Source organism: Somniosus microcephalus, chromosome 6 (assembly GCF_052327205.1).
Source record: "Somniosus microcephalus isolate GS21.2 chromosome 6, FLI_Smic_1.0, whole genome shotgun sequence".
Classification (NCBI taxonomy): Eukaryota; Metazoa; Chordata; class Chondrichthyes; order Squaliformes; family Somniosidae; genus Somniosus; species Somniosus microcephalus.
This window is the reverse complement of record NC_140992.1, coordinates 6086122-6107693: the sequence shown is the minus strand read 5'-3', so window position 1 is coordinate 6107693 and position 21572 is coordinate 6086122. Positions and strand designations below refer to the sequence as shown.

Genomic DNA, 21572 nt, shown 5'->3' with positions numbered 1-21572 from the left:
ATTGTTTTAATGTCGTTGACTTGGTCTGATGCGGCGAGTGCTGTTCCGTATGGAATGTGCTGGGTTCGCCCTTATTTACTTTTGCCTTCAATTATGTGCGCTCCCAGTCCTCACAGGCTGCAACTCTGCTGGGAGACTGTGGCAGGCCCACAGAAAAGACATTAACGGCCATTTTCAGACATTTACACTGGGCCAGAATTTGCTTTCAAAATAACGCTCAGACGAATGGAGAGCGCCGTTATTTATGTGCGTGGGCTAGCAACGCCAGGTGAGGAGCTGATGCGCCATCAAATACGAATATAGGAAAGTTGCTAGCGGAGTTGCGCCGTTCCTGCGTTTTCATCGCGAAAGCATCATTTCGCTGTCTGCCTTGCTATTGCATTGAATTGAATGTCAGTTAACTGCAGATTTTCAGAAATTGTATTGCCCACATTTTGTATTTCAGTCTCAGCAATTCGATCCTCTGTGCAACCTCCCAGTCAAAGTGCTTCCGTCCAAGCAGTGAATGAAAGAGGTAAACAGTTTTTACATTTGGAGATAAATATATCATGAAATATTAAATAAGCTACGATACTAATCGTTTATACTGATTTTATAAACATCTTGCTCAGCAGAAATATGCCACGCCTCTCCTGTTGGGGACAGACATGCGCTCTTGTGATTCTTCAGCCGCCTGAGCTCCTCCTCCCACTGCAGTAGAGTAGTAGATGCCAATTCATTAAATATGTTCAAGACGGAGTTAGATATATTTCTTAAGGCTAAAGGGATCAAGGGATATGGGGAGAAAGCAGGGACAGGGTACTAAGTTTGGATGATCAGCCATGATCGCATTGAATGGCGGAGCAGGCTCGAGGAGCCGAATGGCCTACTCCTGCTCCTATCTCCTATCTTCTATGTATCCTCTGCAATTGGTTCCTGGGATATGTAGCAGGAACTCACTTTGGTTGGTGCACAAAGAGCATTATGCACGGCATCTATCACCCGCTGAACTCTTGATATTCCTGCCATTCAGGGATCCAGAGTGTCCGAGCCTATTGCTCTGGGTTCCAGAGGGAGCTTGGTATAATTGTTGGCTCTTCTAAGCAGGAATCAACATGCTGTTTTATGCAGCAATATACTACTAATAATGATCAAGCTAATATCCGTATCCCCAGAAAGGCACAGAGGTAAAAACAACAGGCTGTTGGTGATTCTCACTGGCAATGACAGAGCTATGTTTGCCTTGCAGTGTGGCAGCACCGCCTGTCACAGCGGGTCCCACAGCCAGCGCACAACCCTCCATGGAAATTAAGGACTGCAAATGCACTGGAAACGTCGCTGGCATCTTGAAATCAATCCTGTTTAGACGTTTCCCCACTTCTTGCTAAAAGGCCATGTGCACTGCCGTCCCAATGTAGCGCCGATTATGCTGAGAGAGTTACTGGAAACACTACCCATAAATCAATGCAACACCGGTTGCGCAGGTTCGTGCAGCAAGTTACATGGAGCAGTGATCCTCAAACTCACCAAACAAAGCTTTCCACTGCTTTCTGCCTTTCCTTTCAAATTTACCGCCAGTGAAAGGGAACACTTTTTATGGGGGCAACTTGCCCTTGGCCTGTGACCAGTAGAAGCAAAGGAAACGTGGTACCAGGGTCAAACGCCATTTATGTCATTAATGCTCTTTTCAGGCGCTACAAATCGCATCCCACCCGGCGCTAGAGGGAATTGTGCGGCAATTCATGCAAACGCAGTGGTGCTTCTAGAGATCGGCGGTAAAGGTCTGGCATTACAGGTCGGCGCTCGGTTTCCTCAGTGCTGTGCCCCCAAACCTGCTGCAATTGGAGCGCATAATACAGGGAAGTCGATCCATTCAATGTAGATGGAGATAGAACTTTAAACAAATAATTATTTTGGCATGTGGGCGGCGCTTGCGCTTGCTTTTTAAAAGTGTAACTCCTGGAGACTTACCCTCCCGGGAAAACCTGCAAAAAAAAGTAAGTTCCATGCGCAAGCACTGCCTCTCCTGCGTAGATGTTCCACCTCTGAACCCCTTCTTTCAGTGGAGCGGAAGTGGCGGATTCCCGCGCATGCTCAGTGCATGCACGAAACCGGCACTTCCATTGGGCTTACGGGTAAGTACCCCATGCGTTCTCACCCATGGAGACCCGAATTTCTGGGCCAAGAGCTCACGCGGTTGGGGGTAATATATTAGAATCGATAGAGGATTGCCTAACTAACAGAAAACAGAGAGTCCAGCTAAATGGGTCATTTTCAGGTATGGCAAACTGTAACTAGCTGGGTGCCGCAGGAATCAGTGCTGGGGCCTCAAATAATTACAATCCATATTAATGACTTGGATGAAGGGCCCGAATGCAAAGTATCCAAATTTGCTGATGATACAAAGATAGGTGGGAAAACAAATTGTGTGGAAGTCGCAAAGAATCTCAAAAGGGATATAATGAGTGGGCAAAAATCTGGCAGATGGAGGTTAATGCGGGAAAATGCGAGCTTATCCACTTTGGTAGGAAAAATAAAAAAGGAAATTATTATTTAAATGTGGAGAGATTACAAAATGCTGAGGTATAGAAGGACCTGGGGATCCTTGTACATGAATCACAAAATGTTAGCATGCAGGTTGAGCAAGTAATTAGGAAGGCAAATGGCGTGTTGGCCTTTATTGCAAAGGGAATGGAGTATAAAACTAGGGAAGACATGTTACAACACTACAGGGGTTTGGTGAGACCACACCTGGATACTGCGTACAGTTTTCGTCTCCTTCTTTCAGGAAGGATATACTTGCATTGGGGGCAGTTCAGAGAAATTTCACGAGATTGATTCCAGATATGAAGGGGTTGTATTATGAAGAAAGACAGAGCCTATATTCATTGGTGTTTAGAAGAATGAGAAGGGATCTTCTTGAAACATATAAGATTCTGAAGGGGCTTGGCAGGGTAGATACAGAGAGGATGTTTCCCCTCGTGGGGGTATCTAGAACTAGGGGGCATCATTTCATAATGAGGGATCACCCGTTTAAATCGGAAATGAGGAGGAATTTCTTCTCTCAGAGGGTTGTGAATCTTTGAAATTCTCTTCCCGAGAGCGCTGTGGAGGCTGGGTCATTGAATATACTTAAGGTGGAGATGGACAGATTTTTGAAAGGTAAAGGGGTCAAGGGTTATATGGAGCGGGCAGGGAAGCCTTGATCTTATTGAATGGCGGAGCAGGCTCTAGGGGCCAAATAGAAACATATAAATATAGAAGATAGGAGCAGGAGTAGGCCATTCGGACCCTCGAGACTGCTTCGCCATTCAATGAGATCATGGCTGATCATCCAAACTCCGTACCCTGTCCCTGCCTTCTCCCCATATCCCTTGATCCCTTTAGCCTTAAGAAATATATCTAACTTCTTCTTGAATATATTCAATGAATTGTCCTCAACTGCCTTCTGTTATAGAGAATTACACATGTCCACCACTCTCTGGGTGAAGAAATTGCCCCTCATGTCTGTCCTAAATGGCTTACCCCTTATCTTTAGACTGTAACCCCTGATTCTGGACTCCCCCACCATCGGGAACATCCTTCCTGCATCTAGTCTGCCTAGTCCTGTTAGAATGTTATAAGTTTCAATGTGATCCCCTCTCATTCTTCTACACTCCAGCGAGTATGAGCCTAATCGACCCAATCTCTTCTCATACATCATTCCTGCCATCCGAGTTATCAGTCTGGTGAATCTTCGTTGCACTCCCTCCATGGCAAGAACATCTTTCCTCAGATAAGGCGACGAAAACTGCACACCATACTCAAGGTGTGGTCTCACCAAGGCTCTGTACAACTGCAGCAAAGCATCCTTGTTACTTTACTCAAAGCCTCTCGCTACGAAGGCCAACATGCCATTTGCCTTCTTAACCGCCTGCTGCACCTGCATGCTTACCTTCAGTGACTGGTGCACAAGGACACCCACGTCTCGTTGCACGTCCCTTTCTCCCAATCTATTGCTGTTCAGATAATAATCTGTCTTCCTGTTTTTGCCACCAAAGTGGATAACCTCGCATTTATCCACATTATACTGCATCTGCCATGCATCTGCCCAATCACCCAACCTGTCCAAATCATGCTGGAGTTTCTCAGCATCCTCCTCACAGCACACACGCCCACCCAACTTTGTGTCGTCTGCAAACTTGAATGAGTTACTCCTGCTCCTACATCTTATGTTATGTAAAATCTTAAAATCTTAAAACTACAAAACGTAGAAGAAAGAGGCAATTTTTGCACAAAGTAATTTAATATTCCTTTTTAATCAATGTAGTTTAAGTGTCATGTTCTAAAGTGGTTTATAATGATTCTTAGATGATTATTTCAGTTCAAGTTTTGGGAAATCAATTAGTGTTTCTCTTTAAATTTTAACAGAGCTCAGAGACGTGAGATTGGTGGGCCCGGTGGCGCCATGCGCCGGGGAACTGAAGGTTTATTACCGAGGCCAGTGGGGCTCTGTCTGTAGCAGTCTGTGGAACTCAGCTAATGGAGAAGTCGTCTGCAGGCAGATTGGCTGCCAATATTTTCACACATCAGTAACCAATCCGATCTCACGAGAAACGGGACCTGTTTTACTGGATAAGGTTCAGTGCAAGGGAACCGAGCCTTCACTGTGGGAATGCGCGTCCAGTGCTGTGGGCCAGCAGAACTGCGAAACTGGGGCGATTGTAACCGTCGTCTGTAAAGGTATTTGTGTTGTTGCTAATTACAGTGGAATATTTTGATTGACATGTTTTAATCGTTTGAAAGAAAATTATCCATGCCCAGAAATTCGGGTCTCCACGGGTGAGTACGCACGGGGTACTCACCCGTAGGCCCACTGAAAGCACGGGAAACCGGCACTTCCGTTCCTCTGAATGAAGGGGTTAAGAAGTCGAACGCGTGCGCACAAGGGGCTGCACGTGCGCATCGAACTTCGTTTTTCTTTACAGGTTTTCCCGGGAGGGTAAGTCTGCAGAAGTTAGAAATGTAAAAAGCAGGCATAAGGCCTGCTTTTTACAAGGCAAGTGGTGAATTAATTAAAATTAAAACATTTTTTCCACAGGTTTATTATTTTTAAATACTTTAAAGCAAGGTAAGTTTATTTTTAGCCCCGTTAGAAAATAAAATCATTTTTTTCAAAAGTTTAAATTATTGTTTAAAATAGTTATTTCATGTAATTTATAGTTTATTTTAAAAATGTGATTTAAAATTTTTTTTTTTTAAAACTTAATGCTGTTTTGGGGCCGCAGTATTTATAAGTCTTGACAGCTCTTCTTGTCAGACTTATGAATGGAGCATTCCCTGCTCCGATTGGCTCCCCATGGCCCACGTGATTCGAGGGATGCTTCGAACTAACTGCATACGCAAGCACTGCACGCCAGCAGCTGGACCAGGCCCCGGATCAGAATTGCACGGGGGCCAGAGCTCAACGGCCGGTGTGCAAGGTAAGTGCAGATCGGGGGCTTGCACCCGCGGGAAGCCCCCGACCCGAATTTCTGGACCATTGAGTTCCGAATCCCAGTCCTGCAGGCACGAGAATACACTCATTTACTGAGTTTCTTACAGGAGAGAGGCAGAATGAGAGGTAATTTTAATTATTTATTGCCGAATCAAAAATTGTTAAGAACAAGTATCCCGCCAATTTAGCATCTGCCGGCTCTTTGTTTGGGGACTCCATGTCTGGTAATACGTGTTTTTGACTTTCTGCCGGATTGCTTTTTAAAGTTGGATTTTGTTTTCTCTGATTTGGTTCCTGGCTGTGTGTCGCTGGCTCTGTCTCTATCTCTGTCTCCTGCTCTCGGCTAGCACCTTTAGAGTCATACGCCTAGAAATTCATTATAGCCACTTTTGGGGCGGTAAAGTCGGGCAGCCGCTAAAGTTTGCGCCCGGCGTAAATTCGAGGCCACATCGCCGATATTCATTAGCTTCGCCTTAAGAGTTTGCTCGAGCGCTAAAACTGGCGATGCACGGTTCTCTTTAGGCGCTTAGCCGGAGGTGCTGAGCGATACCGCCGAGGCCGGGCGCAGTGCAGGTGCGGACATTTCTTGATTGACAGCAGACACCCTGGCGCCGGCCAGCTCTTAAGGGGGAAGGGTCGACTTGGTCTGCTGCCACACCCTGGGCACTGGAGCCCTCCAGCTAGGCCTGAACACAGCTGCTGGACCCAAATAGCGCCTCAAAGTATGGAGAAGGCCCGTGAACGAGTGCAGCGCTTCTCAGAGCATGATTTGAGGCTGCTGGATAGTGCTGTGGAGAAGAGACGCCATATTTTGTTCCCAGACAATGGGAGGAAGCCGCCGGCCCGCATCTACCGGAGAGCCTGGAGGCATGTCGCCACCAGGGTGACATCCAACAGTGAGGTCCCCAGGAGCGCTGTACAATGCTGCAAAAAGCTCAATGACCTCGCCAGGATTGTCAGGGTGAGTACCCTTTCCAGTGTCCTCCTCATCCTTGCATGTGCACCTCACATTATGGGCAAAGGGACCTGAAAGCCCTAATGGCCAGCCCTCATGCAGCAGCTATGGGACAGTCATGAACATCAATTGCACATTGTGCACTTAACACACTGGCCAGGCTATTCGACCATGGGAGGCAGTGCACACAAGATCAGGGCTACACACTGGCCAGGCTATTCCACCATGAAAGGCAGTGCACACAAGATCAGGGCTACACACTGTACTTAGAGGCCGTCCTTTCTCTTGCAGGCCAAGCTGGCCAATAATAAGAGGAGCCGGACTGTGACCGGGGGAGGCGGACCCCAGATCCAGCCACTCACCGAGCTGCAACAGCACGTGGAGCGCATCATGGGTGCCCAGGTGATTGGCCCTGTTGCATCTGGAGATGCCGACACTGTTCTGGGCACCAATGGTAAGGACATCACCTTTTGGACATCTCTCGTCCCACTTGTGCATCAGATCTACATCCTTTGCCACTGTCCGACCAATGCGCTGAATGCCACCACTCATGCATCCCTCGCTGATGCCCTCTCCTCACTCTAAAGCTACTCTTGTGCCTTCCTGCTTTCAGATAGTGAGGAGGAGGCCCCTGAAGTTGCCAGTGACAGGCCCTCAGAAGAGGGGGAGGAGGAGGAGCAAGAGGAAGGCGGCCCATCAGGGGAACCCTCAGCCGCGGCAAGCCATGCCACTGTAGGGGAGACGTCTTCCCAGGAGGGGAGCGTGGGGGAAGTGTCGGAGGGGAGTGTAGCTCCTGGGACCAGCAGCCTACAGAAATGCGGGAGGGGGGTGGAAGCTCAGCGGCCTTCTCCCCAGAGGGGGGAAGGGTCAGAGGGGAGTCCAATTGCTGGGCCCAGCGGCGTCCAGCAACGCAGGAAGGGTCGGCCAGTTTGGCGGCCTTCTCCCCAGAGGGAGAGTCCGGCCTCCAGTCCGGAGACGGTCAACGCCGAGGAGATGCGCCGCCTCGAGGACATGTCCGCGGACTCGGAGCGCCGGCACACGGAGCTCATGGGGGTAGTGGGACGGATGCCTGAGGCCATCGACTCCCTGTCTCGGAGTGTCACCAAATTCCGGACCTCTCTGGCAGCGACTGGCCAGGTGATCAGTGGTGCCGTGCAGTCACTGGCTGCTCTGATGCAGTCACAGAACAGGGCAACATGGGCACTCACTGCTGCCACACTCGCTGTGTCAGCCTGGCATCGCCAGGGCACCCGGCGCGCTGCAGCAGCACAGCGGTCTGTCCCTCGGCAGATTGCTGCGCATGCTGCAGTGCTGGCCCGGGTGAGTGCCAGTGTCTCAGGTGACCAGCGAGTGCCTGCCATCCGCCAGCTTGCCCCCATTCCTCCAGCCACCACTGCCACTCCCCCAGTGGAGCTGCCACGAGCTGCTGCAGTGACTGATGCTGGCCAGCCACAGCTGCAGCATTCACCAGCCGGCCCCTCGAGGGCCAGACCTCTTCTAGGCCGACCCCCAAGGGCATCTGCCATCACGACATGTGCCCCTCAGGAGCCTTCCCCCAGTCTTGTAGCAGCCACTGGCCTCACTTTGAGGAGGAGCAGCAGGGCGTCCAGGGGCCGGCAAAGTTTGCAGAAGGCATCGCCCTCGCGGGACACAAAGTAGAGGGTGTGTCCAAATGTTGTGTTTTTTGGAATGGTTGTTTTTTGAAGGCCGAGGATGAGGCCATTTTTGTTTACATCTTTTGTTAATCCTCCCCAGGTTGTGGGAGTGAGTCATGTGTGTGAGTGTTTTTTGGGGGTTTTGTGTGTTCTTGGTTTTCATGTGGGAAGGGCCCTGAGTTTGTACAATAAACCATTTTATTTATTCACATTGTCCATGTTTGATCTTTGAAGTGTTTGTTGCCTTAACCGGCTGAGGGCTTCCGGAGCGGCTGCAATCATGTTCTTTCATTGGCACAAGCCATTCCCTGACAGGGGTCCTAGAAGTGACGTTCAATAAGCCGCCGACGGGCGGCCCTTGGACCTTCTGCCTCCCTCCTGGGCTGGTACTCCTCGTCCTCCTCCTCCTCATGCTCCTCCTGCTCCTCCTCCTGAGGTGGTGGTCCAACGTGAGGTGGCAGTGCCTGAGTCCTGCGGATAGCCAGGTTGTGCAGCATGCAGCAAACGACGACGAATTGGGAGACTCGCTCCTGCGAATACTGGAGGGCTCCCCCGGAGTGATCCAGACAGCGGAACCGTTGCTTCAGGATGCCGATTGTTTGTTCGATGAGGTTCCTGGTCGCTTGATGGCTCTCGTTGTATGCCTCTTCAGCAGGGGTCGTGGGCGCGCAGAGCGGGGTCATGAGCCAGGTACACAAAGGATAGCCTTTGTCCCCGATAAGCCATCCTCTTGGGTGAGGCTGTGCCTGGAACATGTCAGCCACAGTTGTCTGTCGCAGGATAAAGGCATCGTGGCTGCTGCCTGGAAAGCGGGCATTGACAGCTAGGATGCGCTGCCTGTGGTCACACACCAGCTGTACGTTGAGGGAATGGTAGCCCTTCCGGTTGCGGTAATCCTCGGCATGCTCCAGAGGTGCCCGCAAAGCCACATGCATGCAGTCAATGGCGCCCTGCACCATGGGGAAGCCCGCTATTCTTGCAAATCCCACTGCACGCTGCTGCTGCTTGTCCAGGGTCATGGGGAAGGAGATGAATTGACGTCTCCTTCTGAAAAGGGCATTGGTCACCTGGCGGATGCAGCAATGCATGGCGAACTGGGAGATGTTAGCGATGTCCCCAGCAGCGGATTGGAAGGAGCCGGTGGCATAGAAGTTGAGAGCCACCGTCACCTTCACTGCCACCGACACAGACGTCCTGCGCATCAGCTGTGGATGCAGATCTCTGTGCAGCAGCTGGCAGAAGTCTGCAACCACCTCCCTTCTGAATCGCAGCCTCCTAACACACTGCGCGGCAGACATGTTGAGATAGGAGAACTGCTGGTGGTATACCCTGGGTGGGTAAGGCCTCACTTGGTGACGCCTGTTGCCCCCTCTGCATCTAGCCAGGGCTGCCGCTCTCTCACGGCGTCTGTAAGCCCTTCCGACATAAGGCTGAAACTCAGCGTTGGCACCCAATGCAGCCCCCATAATATGCTGGCAAACACTGAGATCTCAATGAAGGCAAAGATAATTGCAAAGCTCTGGCCTGAAGCCAAAAAGACCTGTCCTAGTGTTGGGCCAAAGCAGTAAGCTCTCTTCCTTGGTCTCTCTCCAAAAATCCGTTGCACAAGAATGAATGCTGCAAGATGGCTGCCCTTTATAGTGCAGGGTAAGTGCCCTTTAATTTGCGCTCCCCGCGGCCCGCCTCGGCTGTGTACCATTCCACTTCACAGTCGTTAGGGCCGCCCGGCGCACAATGGGGCAGCGCGAGTGAAGTTCCTGTTCCGGGCACACAAAGGGCGTTGCATGACAAAATGACGTCATGATCTGCGCGCGCAGCTGAGCATGCGCAAAGACTTTGCGCCAGCGCTAAATGTCTACTGAAGTTGGGGCGAGGCGCAGATCGCACTGCGCCCGGGCGCTAAGCGCCTAGCGCTCGAGATCTGCTCCTCCTAAGGCGCTAATGGCTGGAGCAGCCAACTGAATTTCTAGGCCATAGAGTCATAGAGTTATACAGCACAGAAAGAGGCCGTTCGGCCCATCGTGTCCGACTCGGCCATCAAGTCCTGTCTATTCTAATCCCATTTTTCTGCACTTGGTCCGTAGCCTTGTATGCTATGGCGTTTCAAGTGCTCATCTAAATGCTTCTTGAATGTTGTGAGGGTCCCTGCCTCTACCACCCTTTCAGCCAGTGAGTTCCAGATTCCAACCACCCTCTGGGTGAAAAAGTTTTCTCTCAAATCCCCTCTAAATCTCCTGATCTTTACCTTGAAACTATGCCCGCTGGTTATTGACCCCTCTACTAAGGGGATAAGTTCCTTTCGATCTACCCTATCTATGCCCCTCACAATTTTGTACACCTCAATCAGGTCCCCCCTCAGCCTTCTCGGCTCTAAGGAAAACAACCCCAGCCTGTCCAGTCTCTCTTCATAGCTGAAGCGCTGCAGCCCAGGTAACAGCCTGGTGAATCTCTGCTGCACCCTCTCCAATGCAATCACATCCTTCTTACAGTGTCACAACCAGAACTGCACACAGTATTCCAGTTGTGGCCTAACTTGCCTTTTGTACAGCTCCACCATAACCTCCCTGCTCTTATATTCTATGCCTCGGCTAATGAAGGCAAGTATCCCATATCTACCTGTCCTGCTGCCTTCTGGGATCGATGTACATGCACACCAAGGTCCCTCTGATCCTCTGTCCTTCCTAGGGTCCTACCATTCATTGTGTATTTCCTTGCCTCGTTAGTCCTCCCAAAATGCATCACCTCACACTTTTCAGGGTTAAATTCCATTTGCCACTGTTCTGCCCAGCTGACCAACCTGTCTATATCGTCCTGTAACCTGAGGCTTACCTCTTCGCTATTTACTACCCCACAAATGTTCGTGTCATCTGCAAACTTACTGATCATACCTCCTACATTCAAATAAAAATCATTAATGTACACTACAAACAGCAAAGGACCCGGCACCGATCCCTGCGGTACACCACTGAACACAGTATTCCAGTCACAAAAGCAAGGTTCGACCATTACCCTCTGCTCCCAGTCAATAAGCCAATTTTGGATCCAATGTGCCAAGTTGCCCTGGATCCCATGGGCTCTTACCTTCTTGACCAGTCTCCCATGCGGGACTTTGTCAAAAGCCTTACTGAAGCGTATGTAGACCACATCAACTGCACTACCCTCATCCACACACCTAGTCACCTCCTCGAAAAATTGAATCAAATTGGTCAGACATGATCTCCCCCTGGCAAAGCCGTGCTGACTATTCTTGATTTATCCTTTCCTCTCCAAGTGGAGACTAATTCTGTTCTTCAGAATTTTTTCCAATAATTTCCCTACCACTGATGTTAGGCTCACTGGCCTGCAGTTCCCTGGTTTATCGCTACTACCCTTCTTGAATAATAATACTACGAAGCTGTTCTCCAGTCCTCCGGCACCTCCCCTGTGGCCAGAGTGGTTCTGAAAATTTGTGTCAGAGCCCCTGCAATCTCCTCCCTTGCCTCACACAGCAGCCTGGGATACATCTTTTCTGGTCCTGGGGATTTATCCAATTTTAAGCCCGCTTAACCGTTAGTACCTCCTCCCTCTCGATACTAATTTGTTCAATTATATCGCAATCCCCCTGCTTGATTTCTATGCCTACATCGTCCTTCTCCATAGTGAACACGGATGCAAAATATTCATTTAAAACATCACCTACATGTTCTGGCTCTACACACAGATTGCCACTTTGCTAATGGGCGCTACTCTTTCCCTGGTTATCCTGTTGCCCTTAATATACTTATAAAATACCGTGGGATTTTCCTTTATTTTGCCTGCCAGTGTTATTTCATGCCCCCTCTTTGCTCTCGTAATTTATTTTTTAAGTACCCCCCTGCACTTTCTATACTCCTCTAGGTCTTCCACTATTTTTAGTCCTTTGTATCTGCCAAAAGCCTCCCTTTTTTTCCTAATCCATTCTCGTATATCCCTTGATATCCAGGGTTCCCTGGGCTTGTTGGTCCCACCCTTGACCTTTACGGGAACATGTTGCCGTTTTACTCTCTCTATTTCCTTTCTGAAAGAGTCCCACTGCTCTGATGTGGGTTTTCCTACAAATAGCTGATCCCAGTCGACTTCGGCCACATTCTGCCTTATCACATTAAAATCATTTCTAAACCCACAGCTTATGAAAACGTAAATATTCTGGTAACTAGCTAGCAATAAAACACAACAGATAATTATCTGCTTCCTTTCAAAATTGAACTGATTGATTTTTATTTGAATGAACTTAAATTATCCACCCACTTCCTTTGTTCTCCGCCATGAGATTGACAGCTGTTAGAATTTCGATAATTTATATTTTCTAACTATTATCAACATACGAATGGTAATCAAGTTATAATTAGAAGCTGTAGGTCTGCTTTCAGAATTCAAATCATAAGAGGTGACATTTCGATGAATAAAGCCACCCGGAATATGATATTGTTGCTATCACGGAGACATGGTTGAGGGAGGGGCAAGACTGGCAGCTCAATATTCCGGGGTACAGAATCTTCAGGCGAGACAGAGGGGGAGGTATAAGAGGAGGGGGTGTCGCAATATTAATTAAGGAGTCAATTACTGCTGTAAGGAGGGATGATATATTAGCAGGTTCCTCTAATGAGGCCATATGGGTGGAGCTTAAAAACAAAAAGGGGGCAAGCACTTTGCTGGGAGTGTACTATAGGCCTCCAAACAGTCAGGGGGAGATAGAGGAATAGATATGTAGACAAATCTCAGAGGAATGTGCAAATAATAGGGTAATAATAATGGGGGATTTCAACTTCCCCAATATTAACTGGGATAGTCAGAGTGTGAAAGGCTCAGAGGGTGTAGAATTCTTAAAGTGCATCCAGGAGAGCTTTTTGAGCCAGCATGTAGAAAGTCCTACAAGAGAGGGGGCGGTACTGGACCTAATTCTAGGGAATGTGGCCGGCCAAGTGGAAAAGTGCTAGTAGGTGAGCACGTTGGTGACAGTGACCATAATATGGTGAGATTTAAGGTGGCCATGGAAAAGGACAGGGATGGGCCGGAAATAAAGGTTCTAAATTGGGGGAAGGCCGATTTTAATAGGATAAGGCAGGATCTGGCCAAAATGGACTGGGATCAGCTACTTGTAGGAAAATCCGCATCGGAGCAATGGGAGGCTTTCAGGAGGGAGATTGAGATCATACAATGGCAACATGTTCCCATAAAGGTCAAGGGTGGTTCCAAAAACCACAGGGAACCTTGGATGTCAGGGGATATACGAGAATGGATTAGGAAAAAAAGGAGGGCTTTTGGCAGATACAAAAGGCTAAAGACGGAGGAAGCCCTAGAGGAGTACAAAAAGTGCAGGGGGATACTTAAAAAAGAAATTAGGAGATCAAGGAGGGGCCATGAAATAACACTGGCGAGCAAAATAAAGGAAAATCATAAGATGTTTTATAAGTATATTAAGGGTAAGAGGATAACTAGGGAAAAAATAGGGCCCATTAGGGAAAAAAGTGGCAATCTGTGTGTGGAGCCAGAAGATGTAGGAGGGGTTCTAAGTGAATTTTTTGCATCTGTTTTCACCATGGAGAAGGACGATGTAGACATAGAAATAGGGCGGGGGGACTGTGATATGCTCGAACATATTAACATCGAAAGGGAGGAGGTATTGGCGGTTTTAGCTGGCCTAAAAATGGATAAATCCCCAGGCCCGGATGAAATGTATCCCAGGCTGCTGTGTGAGGCAAAGGAAGAGATTGCGGGGGCTCTAACACATATATTCAGGACCTCTCTGGCCACAGGGGATGTGCCAGAGGACTGGAGAACCGCTAATGTAGTACCATTATTCAAGAAGGGAAGTGGGGAAAAACCGGGGAACTACAGGCCAGTGAGCCTAACATCAGTGGTAGGAAAATTATTGGAAAAAATTCTGAGGGACAAAATTTGTCTCCACTTGGAGAGGCAAGGATTAATCAGGGATAGTCAACATAGCTTTGTTAAGGGAAGGTCATGTCTGACTAATTTGATTGAATTTTTTGAGGGGGTGACTAGGTGTGTGGATGAGGGTAACGCAGTGGATGTGGTATACATGGATTTCAGTAAGGCCTTCGATAAAGTCCCGCACAGGAGACTGGTCAAGAAGGTAAGAGCCCATGGAATCCAGGGTGCCTTGGCACATTGGATACAAAACTGGCTTAGTGGCAGAAGGCAGAGGGTGATGGTCGAAGGTTGTTTTTGTGACTGGAAGCCTATGGCCAGTGGGGTACCACAGGGATCGGTGCTGGGTCCCTTGCTGTTTGTGGTCTACATTAATGACTTGGATATGAATGTAAAAGGTATGATCAGTAAGTTTGCGGATGATACAAAAATTGGTAGGGTGGTAAATAGCGAGGAGGGTAGCCTCAGTCTGCAGGACGATATAGATGTGTTGGTCAGATGGGCGGAACAGTGGCAAATGGAATTTAACACGGAAAAGTGCGAGGTGATGCACTTTGGGGGGACTAACAAGGCAAGGGAATACACAATGAATGGTAAGACCCTAGGCAAGATGGAGGGTCAGAGGGATCTGGGTGCGCAAGTACACAGATCCCTGAAGGCAGCGGAACAGGTGGATAAGGTGGTAAAAAAGGCATATGGGATACTTGCCTTCATTAGCCGAGGCATTGAATATAAGAGCAAGGAGGTTATGATGGAGCTGTATAAAACACTGGTTAGGCCACAGCTGGAATACTGTGTGCAGTTCTGATCGCCACACTACAGGAAGGATGTGATTGCGTTGGAGATGGTGCAGAGGAGGTTCACCAGGATGTTACCAGGGCTGGAGCGCTTCAGCTATGAAGAGAGACTGGGCAGATTGGGTTTGTTTTCCTTGGAGCAGAGGAGGCTGAAGGGGGACATGATTGAGGTGTACAAAATTATGAGGGGCATAGATAGGATGGATGCTGAGGAGCTTTTTCCCTTAGTAGAGGGGTCAATAACTAGGGGGCATAGATTCAAGGTAAAGGGCGGGAGGTTTAGAGGGGATTTGAGAAAGAACTTTTTCACCCAGAGGGTGGCTGGAGTCTGGAACTCACTGCCTGAAAGGGTTGTGGAGGCAGGAACCCTCACAACATTTAAGAAGCATTTGGATGAGCACTTGAAATGCCATAGCATACAAGGCTACGGACCAAATGCTGGAATATGGGATTAGATTAGACAGGGCTTGATGGCCGGCGTGGACACGATGGGCCGAAGGGCCTCTATCCGTGCTGTATAACTCTATGACTCTATGACCCGATGGCTCTGTCTTTATTTCTGCTACTTTTTATCTTTGGAATTCTCCACCCCAGAGGGCTGTAGATGCTCAGTCGTTGACTATGTTCAAGACTGAGATCGATGGATGTTTGGGCACTAGGGGAATCGAGGTATATGGGGATCGGGCAGGAAAGTGGATTGAGGTGGAAGATCATCCATGATCTTATTGAATGTCGGGGCAGGCTCGAAGGGCCGAATGGCCGACTCCTGCTCCTATTTTTTACGCTCTTCATCTATCTCTCTCTCTTTCTCTCTGGCTTGATCTTTTAATTTCAGCAGGGGCGAAAATATGAGGTATTGCATTAGCTGTCCGTTTTACACGCCGATTGATTTTCCTTCCCAATTAATTTTCCTTCCCAATTAATTAAATTACAGTTCTTCTGTTTCTTTTAACATTGGACTCATTGATGTCAATGGAAGGTGATATTGGGATGGGTGTATAATGAGTGACCAACCCACTACCACACCTTCTGCAATCCAATAGAAGTTGAAAGTTGTACTCTCTTTCACACACACAAATATACAGTAATTAGAAACTCTACATATTCTAACTGATTATAATATGGGTGATAATTGGACTGTTTTTTCTTCAAAATTATCTGTTTGTCACACACGAGGCGAGCTTCACTGTTTAACAATTCTATATACTTTACCAGTATGGCAATTGACTTCTAGCTGCTTTTCAAATAATTCGGGAAACAATAAGCGGAAAAAAGATAGAAGATATATATACTAATTGATACACATGCTTGTTGGAAAATTGGGAACCCTGCACATGCTCAATTTGGAGAATCTGTATCAACTGCGAGCGTCACAAATCCACTCCAAGCCCAGGCTTTTGTGAAATGCTGAGTCCTTGAAACAAAAACGTTATTGAAGGAATTAACTGAAACAATAAAGTTGTCAAAAGTAAAACAACAGGAAGTAAGTTTGGTGGATGTTACGTGCTCCACCTACTTAAGATATGCAATTTAATATATAAATAGATGGTACTTTATATCAAGCGGGCACATAGCGTTATGCAAAGCCTAAAATAGTTGTCCATTCCAGTTAATAGGTATGCAACATGTATTTCTGAAGACTGCAGAAATTTCAATACTACTTCAGTAAGACCCTGAGGTATCAATGATGAGATCCCTGTCATGCTAGCTTAGGTGGGGCTTCGATTCTACACTAATAGGATGTTGAAGCATAGCAGGAGACCATTCGGCCCGCCAAACCAGCACCGTTGCACATTAGCCATCTTGTCTAATCACCCTCCCTCCTGCTCACCAGCATTAAAGTATCACAGATCCGAAAATCTAGGCTTCGAGGTCTGGCGGAATGTAGAATGTGGAATTCAGAAATGCCTATCATGGTGCACATACACAATACTTCAACTGGAGCTCAACGAAGACACTGTTGGTTTTATATTCTATTCTCAAGATACAAAGCTTGGGATTATGTCTGTTTGACGGTGGCCTTGTCTACGTTTGCTGCCCCTGTGATCCCCTACTCCATTTTAAATCACATAATGAAACTGCACTTCCTATCCCTATCCTTACTTCCAAAATGTATTGTTCTCTGCCTGAGTGGCATCGGTGCTGTATTGATAATGCTAATCGTTTCTGTTAATTGCCTGTGATCGATGTGCTGTATTTACAGTGCTAACTTCCTGTGATAATTGCCCGGGCAGAATGTGCGATGTTTATATCGATCACTGCCTGAGCACTATATGCTAAATTTATCGAGCTCACTGCTTGTGCTGTATATGTAATATCTTTATAGTTAGTGACAATGCTGAAACGTTAGCAAACATATTCATCCAGAAATGCCGAGTTGATGATTCATCTGGGCCTCCTCCTGAGGTCTTCGGCGATATCGATTCACTCAAGGTAATATCAAAGAAATGGCCGAGGGCACTGGAAACAGCGATGACTACGAACCCCGATAACATCACGGCTGTGGTGCTGAAGACTTCTGCTCCAGAACTAGCCGAGCCACCAGCGAAGTAGATTCCAATACAGCTGCAACACTGACATCTAACCAACGAACTGGAAAATTGCCAAGGTATGTCCTGTCCACACAAAACAGAACAAATACAATCCGCCCAATTTCTGCCCCATCAGCCTACTCTCAATCATTAGCAAAGTGATGGAAGGTATCGTCGACAGTGCTATCAAGTGGCACTTATTCACCAATAACCTGCTAACTGATGCCCGGTTTGGGTTCCGCCAGGACCACTCAGCTGCATATCTCGTTGCAGCCTTGGTCGAAACATGGACAAATGAGATTAAGTCCAGAGGTGAGCTGAGAGTGAATGTCCATGATATCAAGGCAGCATTTATGGGAGTGTTACACCAAGGAAGTAAAAAGAGAAAGTGCTGGAAATACTCCACAGGTCAGGCAGCATCTGTGGAGAGAGAAACAGATTTAACGTTTCAGGTCGATGTGACACCCCGGGGCCCTATTTAATTTGAAGTCAATGGGAATAAGGGGGGAAATGTTCTGTGGCTGGAGTCATACCTAGAACAAAGAAATATGTTTGTGGTTTTTGGAGGCTAATCATCTCAGCCCCACGACATCACTGCAGGAGATCCTCAGGACAGTGTCCTAGACCTAATCATCATCAGCAGCTTCATCAGTCAACTTACCTCCATCATAATGTCAGAAGTGTGGTTGTTCACTGATGATTGCACCGTGTCCAGTTCCATTCGTAATTTCTCAAATAATGAAGCAGTCCGTGCCACCTGCAGTAAGGCTCGGAAAACCTCCAGGCTTGGGTTGATATGCGGCAGGTAACATTCGTGCCATGCAAATGCAAGTGCCAGGCAATGGGCACCTCCAAGAACAGAGAGCCTAACCGCCCCGCCCCCCCCCCACATGACATTCAATGACATTTCCATCGTCGAATCACCACCATTAACATCCTGGGGGTTACCATTGACCAAACACTAAACTGGCGCAGCCACATAAATATTGTGCTTACAACAGCAGGTCAGAAGCTGGTTATTCAGCGGCAAGCGACTCCACTCCTTACTCCCCAAATACATTACAACCCCCAAAACGACATAAGTCAGGTCTGTAATGGAATACTCGGCACTTGCGTGGATGAGTGTAGCTCCAACACTCACGAATCTCAACATCATCAAAAACAAAGCAGCCCACTTCATCGGCACCCCATCCACCACGTGAAGCAATCACTCCCTCCGCCATTAGTGCAACTTGGGCTGCAGTGTGTGCCATCTAGAACACGCTTTGCAGAAACTACTCAAGGCTTTTTCGACAGCACCTTGCAAAGCCGCGACCTGTACCACCTAGAAGGAAAACGGAAGCAGTTGCATGGGAACAACACCACCTCCAGGTTGCCCTCTAAGTTACACACCATCCTGACTTGAATCTATATGGCCGTTCATTCATCGGCGCTGGGTCAAAATCCTGGAGCTCCGTACCTAACAACATTATGGGAGTATCCTCACCACAAAAACTGCATAAGTTCGAGAAGACGACTCACCACCAGCTTCTCAAGGGCAATTAGGGATGTGCAATAAATGTTGGGCTTGCTAGCGACGCCCACATCTCGTGAATGAATAGAACAAATATCTGTTGTGTAGATGACTTTGAACTAGAAGCTCGGTGTCTCCTGTTTAAATCGGTGTAATGTATTTATGGTGAATAATCTAAAACTGCATTTCTTTCACAACAGTCAAGCAATCGATGACGCTGGTGGGAGGAGGAAGCCCTTGTGCTGGAAATATTCAGGCCAGTAGCTCCCATGGTGGCTGGCGCAGTTTGTGTGGTCGAATGTGGGATATGAACGAGGCTCGCGTTTTTTGTAAATACCTGGGCTGTGGCGACGCTGTATCTGCATCAGGGAATTCCCCGTTTGGGGTTGGAAACTGGCCTATGTTTCAGTATGAAATTCACTGCAACGGCACCGAGGACGACCCCTGGAATTGTGAGTTAAAAGTGCTGACTCACAGTAACTGCTCTAAGGATGATGAAGCAGCTGGTGTCGTTTGTTCAGGTAATTCTCCTGCCTGAAATATGTTAGAAAATAGCTGAAGTGACTACATTCCATCCCACTGCACTGAGCCTGACATATTGGACACGAACGTGCCGTTTTAAAATACGGAAAGTTATTGAACTCACTTTGAAAGCCGACAGTTTCAGAGGAAGAATGTAAGCACGGTTACTATTTTATAGATTTATAAATTATGCATTTCGTTAGACATGTAACCAAAATAAGAAAATCCTTTTACAACTTGCTGTCCTTTCACCAGGAATATGAACTGAGGGCAGCCTTACTCTGGTTGGAATAAAAACAGATTGAATATTGACACTGCTGTGTCAGCCAATGAGTTAGAGGTGGGACGGGACGAACGACTTTAATGTACTCATAAACTACAGCAAACAGTCTCCAGAGTACAGCAGGATTAGTTCACCAGGGAAATGCAGTCAGTGGAGGATAGTGACATGATACATATTGATTATTTATCTATATTCGGCAACTTGCAGTGAGTGGACAAGAGTTACATAGTAAACATATTATTTTGCCAGCAAAAGGCAGTAGTGGTGAACGGTTACATAATACAAAATAATGCCAATCCAAGTTTCTTAGAGCAGTGATTTGCCAGGGAATTAGTCCCGGGACCAATCTTTCCGGTCTCGAATAGTGGCGTCACTATATGCAGCCAAATAAAGAATTGAAAAGGAATATTTCATAACAATGCCTAAGAACCATGCATAAAAAATTCGGAAGACGCGATTTTTTAAACTCCTGATTGATGGAAATGGAAATTTAGTTGTGATATTTCAATCAGTGTACTGCTACAACAACACATCTTTTTACGCTTCGGAATCACAAACATGACTCCTAGACATTCTGAAAAGTGCGATAGTCCAGCGCGAGTAAGGTTGTAAAAAGAGGATCTAAAAGCGACATGAAACACCTTTACACGGAGCTGATTGTTGAGGTGCTGGGACGCAGTGTTACAGAGAACAGCTGGTAAATTACAACATAAGACATAAGAACATAAGACGTAGGAGCAGGAGTAGGTCATTTGGCCTCTCGAGCCTGCTCCGCCATTAAATAAGATCACGGCTGATCTGACCTCGGCCTCAACTCCACTTCCCTGCCCGCTCCCCATAACCTTTGATTTGCTTATCGTTCAAAAATCTGTCTATCTCTACCTTAAATATATTCTATGACCCAGCCTCCACAGCTCTCTTGCGAAGAGAATTCCAAAGACTCACGACCCTCTGAGTGAAGAAATTCCTGCTAATTTCCGATTTAAAAGGGTACCCCCTTATTCTGCAATTATGACCCCTAGCTCTAGATTCCTCCACGAGGGGAAACATCCTTTCTGCAACTAGCCTGTCAAGCCCCTTCAGAATCTTATCTGCTTCGATAAGATCCCCTCTCATTCTCCTGAACTCCAATGAATATAAGACCAACCTGCTCAACCTTTCTTCATAAGACAATCCTTTCATCTCTGGAATGAACCTCGTGAACCTTCTCTGAACTGCCTCCAATGCAAGTATATCCTTCCTTAAAAAAGGAGACCAAAACTGTACGCAGTACTCCAGGTGTGGTCTCACCAACGCCCTGTAGATTTGTAACAGGACCTCCTTACTTTTATATTCCATTCCCTTTGCAATAAAGGCCAACACTCCATTTGCCTTCCTAATTAATTGCTGTACCTGCACGCTAACGATTTGTGATTCATGTACAAGGACACCCAGATCCCTCTGTAGCTCAGCATTTTGTAACCTCTCCCCATGTAAATAATAATTTGCGTTTCTCTTTTTCCTACCAAAGTGGATAACCTCGCATTTTCCCACATTAAATTCCAGCTGCCAGATTTTCACCACTCACTTAGCCTATCTATATCCTTTGGATATTCTTTGCATCCTCTAAACAATTTGCTTTTCTACCCATCTTTTTATCATCAGCAAATTTGGCTACATTACACTCGGCCCCTTCATCCAAGTCATTAATATAGATTGTAAAATGTTGAGGCCCCAGCACTGATCCCTGCAGCACCCCACTATTTACAGTTTGCCAACCTGAAAATGAACCAATTTATCCCGATTCTCTGTTTTCTGTTAGTTAGCAAATCCTCTATCCATGCCAATATATCACCGCTACCCCGTGAGCTCTTATCTTGTATAGTAACCTTTTAGTTGCACCATATAGAATGCCTTCCGGAAATCCAAATGCACGACATCTACTGGTTGCCCTTTATCCATCTTGCTCATT

At 47.2% G+C, this 21572-nt stretch overlaps 1 protein-coding gene across 1 annotated transcript in view; it reads left to right on the top strand.

Moving 5' to 3' along the window:
- The first annotated feature begins 225 nt into the window (after positions 1 to 225).
- The window catches only part of LOC147115399 (scavenger receptor cysteine-rich domain-containing protein DMBT1-like), a 63284-nt gene continuing 41937 nt past the window's right edge, over positions 226 to 21572 (top strand). Inside the window, exons 1-4 of the mRNA XM_085989575.1 lie at positions 226 to 268; positions 446 to 514; positions 4390 to 4701; positions 19017 to 19337. Coding sequence (XP_085845701.1) covers positions 226 to 268; positions 446 to 514; positions 4390 to 4701; positions 19017 to 19337 — 745 coding nt within the window. The remainder of the gene's footprint in view (positions 269 to 445; positions 515 to 4389; positions 4702 to 19016; positions 19338 to 21572) is intronic.